General features: G+C 42.6%; 1 protein-coding gene across 9 annotated transcripts in view; it reads left to right on the top strand.

The window, feature by feature from the left end:
• The window catches only part of ATG7 (autophagy related 7), a 193,603-nt gene that overhangs the window by 78,781 nt on the left and 96,744 nt on the right, over positions 1-18,078 (top strand). For all 9 annotated transcript variants that reach the window (XM_075939620.2, XM_075939619.2, XM_075939621.2 and 6 more), the window contains one exon: positions 15,574-15,696. In XM_075939620.2, the coding sequence (XP_075795735.1) occupies positions 15,574-15,696 (123 nt within the window). The remainder of the gene's footprint in view (positions 1-15,573; positions 15,697-18,078) is intronic.

The following is an 18,078-nucleotide window of genomic DNA, read 5'->3' as shown; positions in this document are numbered from 1 at the left end:
TGTTCCCTAGCTTATTTGAGGAAGCATTTCAGGCTCTAGTGGCTGGCCCATTTTTTGGTTCTGCTACTGTGTCAGGACCTGTTCAAGAAAAGAAGCCGGGGTGTAAGCAAACATCCCCATCCACCTCAGTGTTACTAACATGATCAGACAGATACTTGGGATGCCCCAAATAGAACCTTTTGAAGGTATACTTGAGGGTACTCAGTTCTGACATTAGATCCTGCCTCCTTTTTGTTTTCAGAAAGAGTCTCCAACTTCAGCCCAGCACAATCCCTCATCACCTCAGATTGCTGCATGCAATGGTGGATAAAAACATAAGAAGGGCCATACTTGGTCAGACCAAAGGTCCGTCTAGCCCAGTGTCCTGATTTCCCAATAGTGGCCAATGCCAGATGCCCCAGAGGGAGTGAACAGAACACAACAGGTAATCATCACGTGATCCCTCTCCTGTCATCCATTTCCAGCCTCTGACAAACAGAAGCTAGGAACACTGTTCCTACCCATCCTGGCTAATAGTTATAGATGGACCTAACCTCCATGAATTTATCTATTTTTTGAACCCTGTTAAAGTGAAGATTAATTGTGCACTGCATGAAAAAAAACTTCCTTTTGTTAGCTTTAAACCTGCTACCTTTTAATTGCATTTGGTAACCCCTAGTTCTTATGTTATGGGAACAAGTAAATGAGGGTATGTCTACACAGCAAAGTTATTTCTAAATAACTTTACCAGTGTCTACACAGCCAAACCGCTATTTCAAAATTAAATCGAAATAGTGGATGGCTTATTACGAAATTGGTGCTGTGTCTCCTGGAATGAGGTTTACCAATTTTGAAATTGCTAATTCGGAATAAGCATTGTGTAGACACTTATTTTGAAACAGGGCGTCTCCAGCCCTTCCCAGGGTGCCCTGGTGGCCACTCTGGGCACAACCAAGAAAACTCCTCTCCTCTGCCCCGCCCCCCCCCCCGCCACTGCCAGAGCCTTTAAAGGGGTAGACTCTGGCCACAGTGCCTGTGCCAGCTCCCAGCCTGCCAGCCCAGAGCCAGCAGTCACTGCCCCTGACCCAGCGACCCCAGCATGAACCAGGCAGCCAGTGCCAGCCAGCCCTCCACCGCTCCCCAGGACTAGTCTGCCAGCTCCCAGGGACTAGAAAAGGTGGGCGCCTGCCTAGTCCATTGTGGAGATCAGGGACCTAATTCAGGTTTGGGGGATGCCTCCAACATCCATGATCTCCTCACTAAACCGAGGAACACAACCGTCTATAGGAGGATGGCTGCCAGCCTGGCTACCAAAGGCCACATGCGAACCCAGGAGCAGGTTTGCATGAAAATAAAGGAGCTATGGCAGGCGTATTCCAGGGCCACAGGAGGCAGCTCCCACCCAGGGGCAGACCCAGACCCCTGCCCCTATTTTGATGCCGTGGACCACATCCTGGGGGGCAGGATGGTCCATGCCCCCCAGGTAGTGATCGATCCTGGGGCAGAGCTTGCTGCTCCTGCTGCTCCAGCCCCTGCTGCCTCCCAAGCTACCGCTCCTTCTCCCCCTCCTGCTTCTTCCTCTCGGCACCAATGGTGCTGGGAGACAGTTGGGCTGGAGAGACCCCCAACCCTGAGCTTCTCTTCCCCCTTCCTCCCCTTGCCTCCCTCTGCCAGCTCCCTCCTCTCAGGTTTCCCTCTCTCCTCTCCCATCCTCTTTCCCCCATCTCACCTCAGTTTAATTCCCCTCCCTACCCCAGTTTTGTTCAATAAAGAGGCTTTGTTGTAATGAACACGTGTCTTTTATTGTACAGCAGGAAGGGGGGTTAGGGAGGAGTAAGTGGAAGGACATGAGGGAGAAATGAGGCACAAGCTCCCAGTGGGGCACACCAGAGAGACTGTTATTGCCTGAAGAATGTGCTGCCAGGCTCACAGCAACACGTCTAGGAGAAGTACCAGAGTGCCCAAGAGCGGCTCCAGCTCCATGCTGCAGAGTGCTATGGTGTCCTGAGTGAGGGCAACCAGAGCACGCAGAGAAAAAAAATGCTTTGCTGTCCCTCAGTGAGGTAGGCAAGCAAACAGGGAAACCTTAGACTGGCTGTCCGTGGGGGTCCCTTTAAGCACAGGTCTCGATACCTTGTGTGGCTGCTGCCTGAGGCTAACTCCTGTCTTGATTACCTGCCAGAACCTGTGCAGGCCAGCCTGAAATGTGATTCGGCATCCTATCATTGTGGACGCACTATTTCAAAATAGCAAAACGCTATTTCAAAATGCATTTTGTGTCTACACGTGTTATTTCGAAATAACTATTTCGAAATAACACGTATAATGTAGGCACACCCTAACTTTTCTTCACTTTTTCCACACCAATCATGATTTCATAGACCTCTACCATATCCCCCCCTCAGTTGCCTCTTTTCGAAGCTGAAAAATCCCAGTCTTTTTAATCTCTCTTTATATGGGACCCGTTCCAAATCCCTAATCATTTTTTTGCCCTTTTCTAAGCCTTTTCCAATGCTCATATACCGTTTTTTGAAATGAGATGACTACATCTGAACGCAGTATTCAAAATGGGGGTGTACCATGGTTTTATATAGAGGCAACAAGTGTGTCAAAGTCATTTGTTAGCTCCCCATGGGTTCTGCGCTTCTTGGTGGTTTCTTTTGTGTCTCAGAGACTCACGGTAACTCCTTTGTTGCCTTGGCACTTCCTCAGAGGCAAAGGTCCCTACTTACCGAGTCATTCTCATCACAGGCAAGTCCAGGGTGGGGGAAAGACAAAACCCCCTTTTCCTGGCCTTTGGTCTGTTCCTGTCTCCCCGGCGGGGTAGTCCTCCAAGAGAAGGGAGTGGGAGTCCAGGCCCGCCTACTCCTCTGGACTCCGGCCCAGGGGCCCTACAGGAGGGGTAGCTGGCAAGGCTTTTTGCCCCCACCCTAATACCGCTACCTCTCCCCTGGGCCACTTCACACACTGCTTTCTTCTATTATCTTCCACCTTTTACCTCTGGGTTCGACACCTCCCCACTCTCCTCTGCTCTCCAACTCTCCTCTAAGCCTCTCAAAAATTTCCCCTCTGCTGCCTGGGAGGAAACCTTTTATAGGGACTCAGGGGCCTTAACTAGAAACAGGTGCTTAATTAACCTCTGTTGCAGGCTGACTCCTAGGCCTCCATTGTCTGCACTGATTGCAGGGCTATGTTCAGGTGAGTCTAATTGGGAAACAAGAAGGCGTTAACCCACCTCCCAATATAGCTGCCTTCTATATTTGCAGTTCACAGGCTGTGGTCTGTCATACATATTCTCTCTCCCCCCCCCCCCCCCGCCCCGCTCAACACCAGGGGGTTGGGCAACTTGGGACGCCAAACAGTGCATGCAGAGTAGTCCATCAGCATTCCCGTGTTGGGTTCCAGCCCTATGCTGCACCCTGAGGCTGTGTGTCGACTACATCCCTCTTTCGACAGAGGGATGTAAATTAGACACGTCAAAATTGAAAATGAAGCAGGGATTTAAATATCCCGCACTTCATTTGTGTAATAGCGTCATGGCACTCTGTCAAAAAAGGGATGTAGTCTACACGCAGCCTGAATTGAAAAGGTTGTAGGGATACAAATCACTAGGTGACCCTAATGTTCTTTTCCTTATTTCGCTGCATCCACTGTAGTGGGGTATGGTCCGTCACCAAGACAAAACGTTGCCCAAGGAGGTAATATCGTAGCGCCTCCATGGCCCATTTTATGCAAAGCACTCCCTCTCAACTACCGCATACTTGTGCTCCTTTGGGAGTAGTTTCCTGCTAAGATACAACACTGGGTGGTGTTCTTCCCTAATTGTTTGTGATAGGACTGCCCCAAACCCCACATCCAATGCATCCATTTGCAGGATAAACTCTTTAGAGAAGTCTGGGGATATCAGTTCTGGCTTGATATCCATTGGTCCTCAAATGCTTTCTCAGCTGCCTTAGACCATTTAACTGTGTCAGGGCCCCGGGCTTTCACCAAATCTATTGGGGGTGGCATGTGTTGCAAAGTGGGGAGTATTATCGTCGATAATAGCCCACTACTCCTAGAAAAGCTTGAACTTGTTTCTTTCATTTAGGTCGGGGCCATCATTGAATGGCCTCTAATTTATTTAACTGGAGTTTTACCACCCCTTTTCCTACCAAGTATCCAAGGTATTTGGCCTCCATGAACCTCACGGCATGCTTGGCTGGGTTTGCCATGAGGCCGGCCCACCTAGAGGAGTCTAAAACAGCCTCTACCCTCTTCAAATGGGTCTCCCAATCCACGGCGTGGATGATGACGTTGTCGAGGTAGGCTGCAGCATATGTGGCATGGGGCCGCAGCAGCTTGTACATGAGGCGCTGAAAAGTGGCTGGAGCCACATTGAGACCGAACGAGAGGACTGTGTATTGAAATAGCCCCTCTGGGGTAGAGAATTCCATCTTCTCCTTGGCATCCTCGGCCAATGGCATCTGCCAATAGCCGTTTGTCAAATCTAGGGTGGTCAGGTATCGCGCTTGGCCCAGACGGTCTACAAGCTCATCAATGCATGGTATGGGGTATGTGTCGAACTGGGAGATCTCTTTTAGTCTCCAGAAATTGTTACAAAAATGTGTGGTGCCGTCAGGTTTCGGCATCAGTACTATGGGACTAGACCACTGGCTATGGGATTCTTCGATGATGCCCATTTTTAGCATCTTTTGTACTTCCGCCCTTATCTCCTCTCTCTTAGCTTCTGGGACCCGGTAGGGTCTCATTGTCACTCAGGTTCCAGAATTGGTAATAATTTGGCGGATGGCTTCTGACGTTCAGCCGGGCTTCTCCGAAAACACATCCCTGTTCCGAGCAATCATGTTAGAGACCTCTTACCTTTGGGCCGGCGTTAACTCAGGGCCCACTTTCACTCTCCCCTCTGCTGCCTGAGAGGAAACCTTTCATAGGGACCCAGGGGCCTTAACTAGCAACAGGTGCTTAATTAACCCCTGTTGCAGGCCTCCATTGTCTGCCCTGATTGCCGGGCTGTGTTCAGGTGAGTCTAGAGGTGAAACAGGAAGGCATTAACACAACTCCCAATATAGCTGCCTTCTATAAGATATTTGCAGTTCACAGGCTGTGGTCTGCCACATAAGATGTTTTCTGTCTTATTCTCTATCCATTTTTTAATAATTCCTAACATTCAGTTTGCCTTTTTGTCTGCTGCTGCACATTCAGTGGATGTTTTCAGAGAACTATGCACAATGACTCCAAGATCGCTCTCTTGAGTAGTTATAGCTAAATTTGTCCCCATCATATTGTATGTATAGTTGGGATTATTTTTTCCAATGTGCATTACTTTACATTTATCAACATTAAATTTCATTTGCCATTCTGTTGCTCAATCACTTAGTTTGGTGAGATCTTTTTGAAGCTCTTCACAGTCTGCTGTGGTCTTAACTATCTTGAGCAGTTTCATATCATCTGCAAATTTTGCCACCTCACTGTTTACCCCTTTCTCCAGATGATTTATCAATAAATTGAATAGGATTGATCCCAGTACGGCCTCTTAGGAGACCCCACTAGTTACCTCTCTCCATTCTGAAAATTTGCCATTTATTTCTGCTCTTTGTTTCCTGTCTTTTAACCAGTTATCAATCCACGAAGTGACCTTCCCTCTTATCCTATGACAACTTACTTTACATAAGAGCCTTTGGTGAGGGACCTTGTCAAAGACTTACTGGAAATCTAAGTACACTTTATCCATTGATCCCCTTTGTCCGCATGTTTGTTGACCCGCTCAGAGAACTCTAGTAGATTAATAAGGCATGATTTCCCTTTACAGAAACCATGTTGACTCTGTTCACACATCTACACAAGCGATTTCATCACTGAACTCAACCACATCAGCCACCGCATCAGAGGCTCATTTAACTGCACATCCACTAATGTGATCTATGCGAGCAATGCCCCTCTATGTATATTGGCCAAACAGGACTGTTTCTATGGAAAAGAATTAATGGATACAAATCAGATATCTGAAAAGGCAAAACAAAGAAACCTGTTGGAGAACACTTTTGCCTGCCTGGGCACTCATTAATGGATCTCAAAGTCGCCATGTTGTTTCAGGCCAATTCCACAAACAAAATACATAGGGAAGCATTGGAAATTAACTTCATTTACAGATTTGGGACCCATCACAAAGGTATGAATAAAGACGTTACCTGGCTAGCACACTACCTTCCGCATCCAAATGACTTCAAAAAAATAAGCAATGGGTACATTGGGAACAATTTGCACCTTCTCTATCAGCTTCCTGTAACATGAACACTCTAATTCACTATTTTCCCCCTTTCCCCCCTCCCCTAGTTATTTTTGAACTGGACTTTTAATAACTTCATTCATCTGAAGAAGTGGGTTGTACCTACGAAAGCTCAAGATATTATCTACATGTTTTGTTAGTCTTTACGGTCCTTTTAATTTCTGTTTAACTAACCTCACTTCTGTGTAATTCCCCTTTCTGAAATTAAATGCTGTTGGGTTGCTGAGGTATTTTTCCCACCACAGGGACATTCAATTTGATTATATTATAGTCACTATTTCCAAATGGTGAGTTATATTTCTCTCTTGGATCAGATCCTGCGCTCTACTTAGGACTAAATAAAAAATTGCCTCTCCCTTTGTGGGTTCCAGAACAAGCTGCTCCAAGAAGCAGTCATTTATGGTATCATTAAATGTATCCCTGAATCCCACCCTAAGGTGACATGTACACAGTCAATATGGGGATAGTTGAAATCCACCACTATTCTTGAGTCTTTTATTTTGAGAACTTCTCTAATCTCCCTTAGCATTTCACAGTCACTGTCCTGGTCAGGTGGTCAGTAATATATCCCTACTGCTAGATTCTTCTTATTAGAGCATGGAATTACTATCAACAGAGATTCTGTGGGACATTTTGGTTCATTTAAGATTTTTACTTCATTTATTTCTACATTTTCTTTCGCATGACCTGTTCTGTCATTTGGATATATTTTGTACCCTGGTATGACTGTGTCCTTTGACTGTCCTCATTCCATCAAGTTTATGTGATGCCTATTATATCAATATCCTCCTTTAACACGAGGCACTTTTAGTTCATCCATCTTGTTATTTAGACATCTAGAGTTTGTGTATAAGCACTTTAAACGTGTCACTATTTATCTGTCTACCATTTCCTGGTGTTACACTCACTTTCATTTGATTGTTTCTTATCTGATCTTACCCATATTTATCAACTTCCATCCTCTCCCCTTTACTAGAACATAGAGAATCTCTATTTAAAAACTGCTCTGCAAACTTTTTAATGTTAAGTGTTAAAAATCTGGTTACATTTTGGTTTAAATGGATCCCATCCTTCCTGTATAGACTTCTCCTTTCCCAAAAGTTTTCTCAGGTTCTAATAAATATAACCCCCTCCTTCCTATACCATCATCTCATCCACGTATTGAGACCCTGAAGTTCTACCTGTCTGCCTGGCCTTGCGCATGAAACAGGAAGCATTTCAGAAAATGCCAGTATGATACTAGTATGTCCCTTGTTTTTATAGCCTTTCCATGACAGGTAATCTCATATCTTAAAAGCTGTTATGTTTTCTTATCTAGAAAAATCTGTTACTGTTATAAGACTGAAACTTGCTTGCATCTCAGGCATGTGCAATATTGAGGGGGGAAGGAAGAAACACTTTGGAGTTTGATTATTATTTAAAACAGTCTTTTGAGGCTGCTTGTGGCTTTGGATGATAGAATGGATTCAGATGACGACAAATAGTGGGTGCAATGTCATTGGAAGGATGGAGCAGGGATTTTAGGTTATAATCACTTCACATTCCTGAAAATGCTAGCCATGAGTCAGGTACCCCAAAATAGTGAGATGGGCTTAAAAATAAAGATATTTTTAAAAGTAATCAAAGTTGGGTTCTTGTAATTTGCATTTTGGGTTTTGAGCCCCTGGGGTCAGTTTTTTCAAGCTTTTCTCTACAACTATAAGGACAAGACTTTAGCTGAAATCCTCATAAAATTGTGGGATTCTAAAAATATTTTAAGATAAACTTCAAATATCAGAAGAGTTACAGTAAAATTGAGTGTTCATGATACTGTTTCTGCAAACTTAGATTTGTTTTTGCTTGGGGCCTTTGCCACGGGGAACTGGGTCCTTTGTCTTCAGTTCCTCTCATGCTTTCATAGCTAGGGCCAGATTAAGAAAGGGTCTTAAGGGGCTACAGCCCAGGTGCCCACAAAAAGATCTCTGGGTTTCCAAAAGTGCAGATCATTGTCTAACAAAATGTAACTTACTGGGAGCTTCTTATCTTTAAAAGGTTAAACATTTGTTTCCTCCACCCCGCTTTTTTAGGAGGGGTGGGAGACACACAGAGGCGAAGGACAAGTACCAATGCAAGTTCTTTTACTCAAAACCAATATTTGGGGGGGGGGGGGTTGAGCGCAACCTTAGGTGACTTACAAAGCCATATGTATTATTTAAAAATAACTTCAAAATATAACCAATAAATCCATTATCAGTAGAAGAAATCTCACATTTTATTTGCCCTGAAGCTTTTTCAGGCTTTGCAGCTGTATTAATAACTTTTTAAAAGCTTAAACATCACTAAAGAATACAAAAAAGTGATAAAAATGAACATTTAAACTTGAGCCAATTTGTGCATCAGTGACAAGCAATTAAAATCAGGAGCTTGCATTTCATATTTTTACTTAGCCATATGGTAAATATGATCATATGATGTAGTACTAGAGACAAGAGATTCTCTTATTGAATCTCTGTCCAAGAGTTCAGACTTATTTGTGGTGCAGACCATTAAAAGCATCTAGCACCACAGATATACATCTGCTTTGTGTTTCAAAACAAGCTCTTTTACACTAAATCCCCTATGTTATTCCCCTATAAACACATTCCCCCTATAATCACATTCAATTCTTTTACTTTAGTAAGCAGACTGGACTAAAAAAGATCTGCTAATAAAATATATCAATTACAAAAATAGTTTCAGTAATCTTCATGGTTATGCAGATCCACAAAGTCTTTTATTTGTTTTTAGAACCATTACGTAAGCAGCTCCTTAGGCCAAAGCTCAGCAACGTGAAGACTGGAAGGGAGGGTGTGTCACAGCCTTGGAGAAAAGCTACAATAATCAAAGACACATGCAGCTGCATTAGAAAGGAAAATGATTTTAAAATATGGATCAATATAACTCTAATAGTGGAATGTACATGAAGTGCAGAGGAGCATGCTAGTTTGCAGGTCCCTTTTCAACAAGGGTCTGAAGAGGGACATGCTGCATAGAAAAGAAATCATGGAAGAAATACAAGGAGGAGGAGGTGGTGGATAATTCCTTAGTTTTGTGGTAGCTCAATTTGTCCACATCTTTCCTGAAAGGTGGCATCCAGAACTGGACGTAATAGAGGTGGGACCTTTATTTTGGGTCTGCACTTCCTAAACTCAAACCTCCGGTCATCTGAAGAAAGGGGCTCTGCCCATGAAAGCTCATGATACCATCTACATATTTTGTTAAGTCTATAAAGTGCTACCAGACCATTTGTTATTTTTCTTTGGAACCAGTTATCCAGCCAGTTATGCACTTACCTTACAATTGCCCCATCTACGTTATATTTCCCTACTTTATTGATAAAAAGGTCATGTGAGACAGTATCAAATGCCTTACTAAAGTCTAATATATTTGTAGAATATGTCTCTAGCTAGATTGATCTCATTTTGTACCTTTGTCTTTCTAATCTTGCCCCTCCATACCTGCGTTGTTTGCTTATATTCATATTGCTAATATTCATCGTTTGTAATTTGACCTAGTTTACACTTTTTATACGACTCCTTTTTGATTTTACATAATGTAAGATCTCCTGGTTATGCCAAGGTGGTCTTTTACTATACCTTGTATCTTTCCTACTCAGTGGTATAATTTGCTTTTGGGCTCTTAATAATGTCCGTTTGAAAAACTGCCAACTCTCTTCAATTGTTTTTTCTCTTAGTCTTGTCTCCCATGGGGCCTTACCTACCAGCTCTCTTAGTTTACTAAAATCTGCCTTCCTGAAATCCACTGTCTCTATTTTGCTGTTCTCCAAGCTAACACCAAGAATCATTCAGTTGTTTACAACTTTGGGTATTGCTGTTCTCTGTTCACATGTGGGAGAGAGAGTGATAAGCCCTCTTAATAGTAATGCTTAAGTTGCTAGAGGCTGGTGATTTCAGGAATGGATGCACCTCATTACCACCTGCTCTGTCTCACAACCCTGGCTATCCTTAGGGAGCATTATAGGAATATATTTGTAATAGACATCTACAATATATAGAAGGTTGCTTCGCTAACACTATATCTCAAATATTTGTCCTTCAGAAAAAGCCTTGTTCAGACCAATCAGGACTCTATTAGCATCAAAAAAAAAATCTAGTGAACCAGGAAAGTTCAGGCAGTCCCCGGGTTACGTACAAGATAGGGACTGTAGGTTTGTTCTTAAGTTGAATTTGTATGTAAGTTGGAACTGGTACATATCGTAGGGGAAACTCTAGCCAAACATTTCTCCAGAGCTCAGTTTTATTTTCCCACACCTCACTTCCCTCAGTCCTTTATTCTCAAGCTGAGGTGTCTGCTGAGAAAAGCCGCTCCGCGTCTCCCTGGTCCGCTGGACGGGGGGCGGGGCGGCACTAGCTTCGCGTCTCCCTGGTCTGCTGGGGGGAAGCAGCTAGTGCGGGGTTGCCTCACCCTGTTTGTAAGTAGGGATCCGATGTAAGTCGGATCCATTTAACCCGGGGACTGCCTGTACTGAGGTCAGTAATCTCTGCCTGCATTTGCAGAATGTGAAGCAATCTCTCTGAGAGGCACACTACTCTGTGGGTACTAACTCATCTCCCCAATGATAATTCTGCAAATGTCCATGTTGTTAATTATATCATTGCTTATAAGTATGTAGAAAAGGAGAAGGATCAAATTATATGGATCAACACAACGTACTCTTTGTTATTTCTCATTTCAGCATTACACGCAAATGGATTTTTGAGATAACACTAGTGATCTTCCCCACAAGTGGGAGAAAAAAAAGCCAATGCCAAATTCTCAAGCAGAGTATCTGAACCTTGCAAGAAGCCTTGCAGTAGGAACCTAACAGAGCTCATGTGGATTCAAACCACACAAAGGGGAGCTGAGTCCAGATATCTCCTACAGCAGTGATCTCCAACCTTTTTACACCCAAGATCACTTTTTAAATCTCAGAACAAGTGAAGATCTACTGCCCCATCCTTCCCCCAAGACCCCACCCCTTCCTTGAAGCCCCGGCATCTCTATTCTCTTCCTTTCCATCACTTGCTATCCCCAGCCCTTATACACTCTACACTGCCACTTTTTTCCGATTCTTCTGTAGGAAGAGGTTTTTCCTTCTGAAGGCGGGCTTGTCATTTTTCACTGGTGACACCACGAGGGCAGGAGAGCCTGGGGAGGGGGAAGGTGCTGGGAGAAGGCTTGAAAGAAGGGGTGGGCATGAGGAAGGTGGGGATGGAGCAAGTAATGTATGAGGGAATAGGGGCATGAGAGGAACAGGGGCAGAGGGTGATGAGGGGGTGGACATCAGGGAAAAAGGGGCAGTGAGGGATGGGGGAGGCACCAGGAGGGTGCAGGGCTAAGGGAAGTTGCAGGTGCCTGGGGATTCTGGGGGTGAAGCAGAAGGGCAGACACCTGCAGGGGAGGGACCAGCACCAGAGGAGAGAGGCAGGGCAGGTGTGCAGAGGGAGGTGTTAGAGGGGATGACAAGGGGTAGCTCACCTGATCAGAGTGGGGCTACTGGAGGAGTGGGCATGGGGAGGGGGAAGAGAAGGACTGGTGTAGGGGGGCAGGTCTCAGGAAGGCTGAGGGCAGTAAGAAGGGCAGGAGTCAGGACAGCAGAGAAGAGTGAGGGGTTGGGGGGCAGCAGGCAGCAGGGGAGTTGATGGAGCAAGGGGAGGAGACATGGCAGCAGAGGAAAAAGGTAGAGGTTTATAAGATATTTATTAATAACTTGGGTGCCACAGTGGCACATCCAAACAAGCCACACGAACTCAGTACTGGTGCACAACACAAAATTCATTCTGCTCATGGGAGGAAACTCTTAGAGCAGGGGTGTCCAAACTTTTTTCAAAGAGGGCCAGATTTGATGAAGTGAACATGCGTGAGGGCCGACCATTTTGCCTGACATTCTTTGAACCATTAAAATTAAATGCAAATTAACTATTTTATGCAAAGTTTATTGCAAACGGCATACTTTTCATTTCGTCACATGGATGACAAATCTAAACAGGTGTTAAATCACTCTGCCTTTCATATCTGAAGGCCAGATGGAAAAAAAAATCCAGGAAGCTGAAATATATGTCAGGAACATTGTAAAGTACATTACATATTATTGGTAATAAAGGTTGTTTGTCAACTTTTAAGTTAAAAAAATATGAACAGGAACATAACACCAAGTATACATGTTGTGTCCAAATATATTTATAACTGATTTAGACCAACTGACATTAACTGAGATTTTACAATGTATTCATCTCAATACATATGGATTTGTTGGGGGCCATAAAAGATAGATATTGCCAAATTACCTGTGGGGCCATATTAAACCAGAACACGGGCCGCAATTGGCCCGCGGGCCGGACTTTGGACATGCCTGTCTTAGAGGGAACACTTCCCCCAACCTTTCTGCCCCTGAGTTAATGTCACACACATTGGGTTAATGCAATTGTAGGATAGTTGGATAAGGGGAGTTTGGTGGGGGCCAAATTACTCCCTATTGGTAGGAGGCTGGTGGAAAAAGTCCTTGGCGGGGGGTCACATGACACTTTTTACTTCTGGTCATGTGTCCATCTTGCCCCCAGAGTGCTACCTCCAGAGGTAGGGCTAATGGGAATCAGAGTGTGTGGCTAATGGGGTCAGGGGTGTGGCTAATGGAGGTCAAAGAGTACATTAAAAAAACCTCTTTGGGTGTACACCCTAATGAAATGTGTTGCACACGCCTATGCTAGGATCTCATGTTGTCTGGTTTTCGTAGGATAGAAAGGGACACAACTTGGGAGAGCGAGATTTAGCTGGTGCTCTAATTCATTGGGGTTAAGTGGAAGCAGCAGGGGCACAAAGATTGTACCAGGGATTTGACATGCGTAACAACTAGTTCAATGCTCCCAAGCTGTTAATATTAACAAAAGAAAATCCACACGATTTCTGAATAAGCCTTTGAGAGTTTTATTAATGCTACTAGAAGAGTTACCTGGCATTGCTCGGGTGCTTCAGGCTGTGGGTGTAGGGGAGTACAGGAGTCAGGGCAGATGTTTGGGGGGTCAAGGGAGGGATTGGGGTGCAGGAGTCAGGCAAGAGTGTATTTATCTCCTGCTTGGGGAAATGGAGGTCTTAGGGCAGGGGGCTGCTCCCTGGGGCTTGCCCAAAGTGGTGGGGGGCTGTGCACCCCAGCCGCTAGTGGAGGCTGTGCTGGTGGCCAACAGTTGTTCCCTAGGGCAGGGTCACTTGCTGTCCGCATGTGGTCAGTGGGGAATATAACTATAGCCCATGCTTATAGCTCCCCGTGGTCATTCGAGCATATAACCATCGCTGCTGTGGAAGAAAACATTGTCCTCACTCTGCGTTTGTAAGCAACAAGTAGCCAGAGGCAATTTTATTACGAGCTGCAGCAAGGGAAAAACTGGTTTGGACGGGGGGAGGCCTCCCCCCCCCCCCCAAGGTAGATCTTCGAAAACAAGCAATTATGAAGCAGTTTATATACTGTCCATTAGATGTAATAATAACATTTAGTCTCCTTCCCATTACAAACACCAATGGCTAACAGTTATTTTAGTTCCACCCAGATGCTCCTTATCTCAAGGTCCCTGCCAGAGTCAGCATTCTATCCTTATCTCTGTATGGAGGCGAGAGGCAAAGGCAACATCTTATTACAGCTCTCGCGTTGTCAGGCCACAGACTTTGCCAAGACCAAGATGGTTGCACACAAATTCCCTTATTCCCTTTTCCTGCCTCCACACTGCTATTGCAGTCCTTTCTTTCCATGTGATGAGAAACAATCACACCCCCTGCGCGTTCCATTGTCCTGGCATAACCAAACATTTACCTTGCTTTAAGTTATGATAAGAGGAAGCCGCATACCAAATTTGTTAGTCCTAGCTCTTACCATTCAGGAAGAGTTCTTGAACAGACTCATGGACAGATGTACACACAGACAGACGCACACATTTTTCTCAAATATATAGTATATGTCAGTGGATCCCGTATTTTTTTTTTAAGTATTTGCTTATCCAAACGTAGTTCATTTTAATGGTAGGCAAGGACCAATATATTATGTTGTCATTTGCTTTGTATTCGACATGTTTCTAATTTTCAGGATAATGTTACAGTTCAAGGTCTGTCGACTTTGTATTGCTGTTACATACTGAATCTGGACTACATCATTAAAGAGATGTCTTATAAACTCTGTATTGTGGTACCAGCAAAGTAAATTACTAACACATAATTTAATGATAATCATGATAACTCACCAGACTATATGCAGGCCTAGCTCTGAACACAGTCAAAGTTTATAAATTGATTTCTTTACGCAGTGTTTGATGAAGAGCCAGATTCAAGAAACTTCGGCACATTTGGTTGCTATTATATACACTTTTCATTATCTATAATGCTTGGAAATGTCAGTACAAAGTAGCTAATATGCATACATGTAAGTGTGTGTGTGTGTGTGCGTGTGCGTGTGTGTGTGTGCCCAGAGAGTACTTTGTAAAGGTTTTGTGGTATATGCTAGATAATGTTAAGAAAGGCATATCTCAAATGGAAGACTAATATTTCCCAGTTCTCTTCATATACATTGTGAGCAACAATCACTTAGATAAGGGTAGTGTTTTTTCTATTTCTTACGAATGAATTTTAAAAATACCATAAGAGAGAAATACTCGTACATATGTAAGCAGTTTGTCATGTTACTCAGATTAACTTCTCACACGGGCTTATGCATTAAAGAGAAAACACAAACCTTTGTATGATGACATGCCTCTCTGGTATATTAATAACAGTTTCTCCAGATTTCCTATCAGAACATACAGTGCTATTAATATCTTAGCCTAGGTCTACACTAGACCAGGCAGGTCCGCTTAAAGTACGCCATCTAGTTACACAAAGGCTGTGTCTAGACTGCATCCCTTTTCCGTAAAAGGGATGCAAATTAGACATATCGCAATTGCAAATGAAGCGGGGATTTAAATCTCCCCCGCTTCATTAGCATAAAAATGGCTGCCGCTTGTTTCCAGCTCGGAGCTTTGCCGGAAAAAAGCGCCAGTCTAGATGCGGATCTTTTGGAAAATAAAGCCTTTTCCGAAAGATCCCTTATCCCTCTTAAAATGAACCCTCAGTTCTTTAATGTGAGATTCTCTGTAGCGGGATGAAAATGTTTGTAATACTGTCAGTTCTTCACTCCTGTCTCACTGTGATTTTCTTAATTAGCAATTTCACAATTATTGTATGGGTGTGCAAAAAGCATCTCTTTATATGTAGCAATTTATAAAAGTAAATCATTTACATGTTATCTTTATATCCCTTTCTTTCTGTAGGTCCTTGACCAATACGAGCGAGAAGGATTTAATTTCCTGGCAAATGTTTTTAATTCCTCACATTCCTTCTTAGAAGACTTAACAGGTCTGACTTTATTACATCAGGAAACTCAAGATGCTGAGGTAAGAAAATACACTTCAGACTTGCGGTGCCATTTGTTTAGGCTCTAGTCTTTATCATTCAGCTTTATAAGTATAGGAGCAAATATTTCACTGTTAGTTGATTGGTGATACTTGGTTTACACAGTAAGGCTATGTCTAGACTACAGGGTTTTTTTCGAAAAAAAGTGGCCTTTTTTCAAAAAAACTTCACTTGCATCTAGACTACTGCCGCGTTCTTTCGTAATTAAATCAAAAGAAGGCAGCAGTTTTTTCAATAGCGGTAAACCTCATTTTACAAAGAAGAACGCCTTTTTTTGAAAGAGCTCTTTTGAAAAAAGTCATTCTTGAACACAAACAGGGCTTTTTTGAAAGAGAGCATCCTGATTGCCTGGGTGCTCTCTTTCGAAAAATCGGATCTCTTTTTCGAAAAAAGTGGTGGCTGTCTAGATGATCTCTTTCGAAAGAAGCGTGTTGTCTAGACGTACCCTGAGATAACAGTGTAATATCTTAGTATTACAGGCGCATTTAATACCATTGGAAAAGTAAAGTAACCAGTTCTTCTAAGAACATATGGCCTATAGTTCTATATGGTATAAATGTTCACTTCCGTTGTCCTGCCTAGTGAATAGTGCCCAATATGATATTTCCTAGAGAAAACAGTTGTCTTTTAGGTCAGTCCAAAGTTGATTTCTATTTTGTTGTGGGGAATGTGGAAAATGCCACTACCATCATAGTGACAAAGAAAATTGAAACAGTTTTTGTCTTATGGAAAAATGCAATGACAAAGGATACATAAACTCTTGATTGTGTGCTGCTTAAGTCAGACAGATATAATTTCCAAACAGTGTTTTGTTTTGATGATTTGTAACCCTTTTCATGTGTAAAAGTCTATATTGTAGTACATTTTATAATTAACCTTGCAGTATGGTGTCAAGTATCAGAGGGGTAGCCGTGTTAGTCTGATTCTGCAAAAGCAGCGAGGAGTCCTGTGGCACCTTATAGACTAACTGAAGTGTAGGAGCATAAGCTTTCATGGGCAAAGACCCACTTCGTCAGATGCATGTATATGCATCTGACGAAGTGGGTCTTTGCCCACGAAAGCTTATGCTCCTACACTTCAGTTAGCCTATAAGGTGCCACAGGACTCCTCGGCGCTCTTGCAGTATGGTATAGTAATATTGCATGACTGTTTGTTTTTAAAGTTGGCTTTAAGAAGTGATTATTCGGTTATCACAGCCTGCATAAAGGGTTTTAGATGTTTTTTCAGCTGGAAATGGCTCATCAGTTTTGCTTAACAAGTTTCTGGGATAATGCTGACTTGGCTTTTGGTCTCATGTTTTGATCTTTAAAATAATTGCAGCAGATGCTGGAGACAAGAAATCATATAATGATTTATTAAATCAGATTGTTAACCCCGCCTCTCCCCAAAATCTTTACTTGCAATGATAGGATCCAGTAAACAAAACTAGTACTATACAGTTTTCCAGATAATACTTATAAGCACAATAATGATGTCTTGGTCTAATTGCCATACATCAATAAGTTTTTCAGATTGCTTAGAAGAACTGTGCTGTTCTAATGACACTAATAAAGAGAATAGTATAGCGTATCTTTTCAAATGTATTAGTTTACGAGTATCATCTGCAAGTGTCAGAATGTATTCAGATGTTTGCACCAGACCATTTGTGGCTATTCTATAATCTACAAAAATATATAGAGTGATACAGCTTGCTAGGAAGTTGAGGTATTTTAAGTCTGTTGTTAAAATTTTCACTTAAATGATAATTATTACAAACGTTGAACATATCCGTTTAAAAAATGTATGGGCAGGGGAGCAGATTGAGTAATGTTACACAAATTGTAACTCACGGATTTTAAAAACTTGGTCTTTTTTTACTGAATTACAGAACAGTTACGTAATATCAATATTTTCTAGCATAAAGAATAAATACCTTCTTTCAGCAGAATGATAATTAATTGAAAAACTGGTAGTACATTGCATTCCATGCAATAATAAAAACAGTATTAATAATTTTTATTTCACTTAGGGAACTTTAAAAATTTTCCTCGGTGCTTAATGCTGTCATGAAATATACAGTTGTCTTACACAGCTGTAAAACAAACAGATCCTTTTCATTTGAGGGAAAATTAAAAAAAAAACAATTGTTAGAAAATGTTTTGTGTGTGTTTCTCTTCTGAGTAAAAAGTGCGACGCAACATAAGACATACCTTAATTCTTACTCTGTACTGTTTGGTATTTTGAATTTTAAAACAATTCCTTTATAGATGACATTTTTTTAAGTGCTGTTTTACAGTCATTGTTTCAATTTGTCACATAAAACAATCAGATTAGTTCTATTAATCTCATGAAGAATCATGACTGAATTGTATTTTCCAGTTTGC

The sequence above is a fragment of the Pelodiscus sinensis genome, chromosome 11 (genome assembly GCF_052426305.1).
Source record: "Pelodiscus sinensis isolate ZL-2025 chromosome 11, ASM5242630v1, whole genome shotgun sequence".
NCBI lineage: Eukaryota > Metazoa > Chordata > Testudines > Trionychidae > Pelodiscus > Pelodiscus sinensis.
This window is presented reverse-complemented; position numbering and strand designations above follow the sequence as displayed.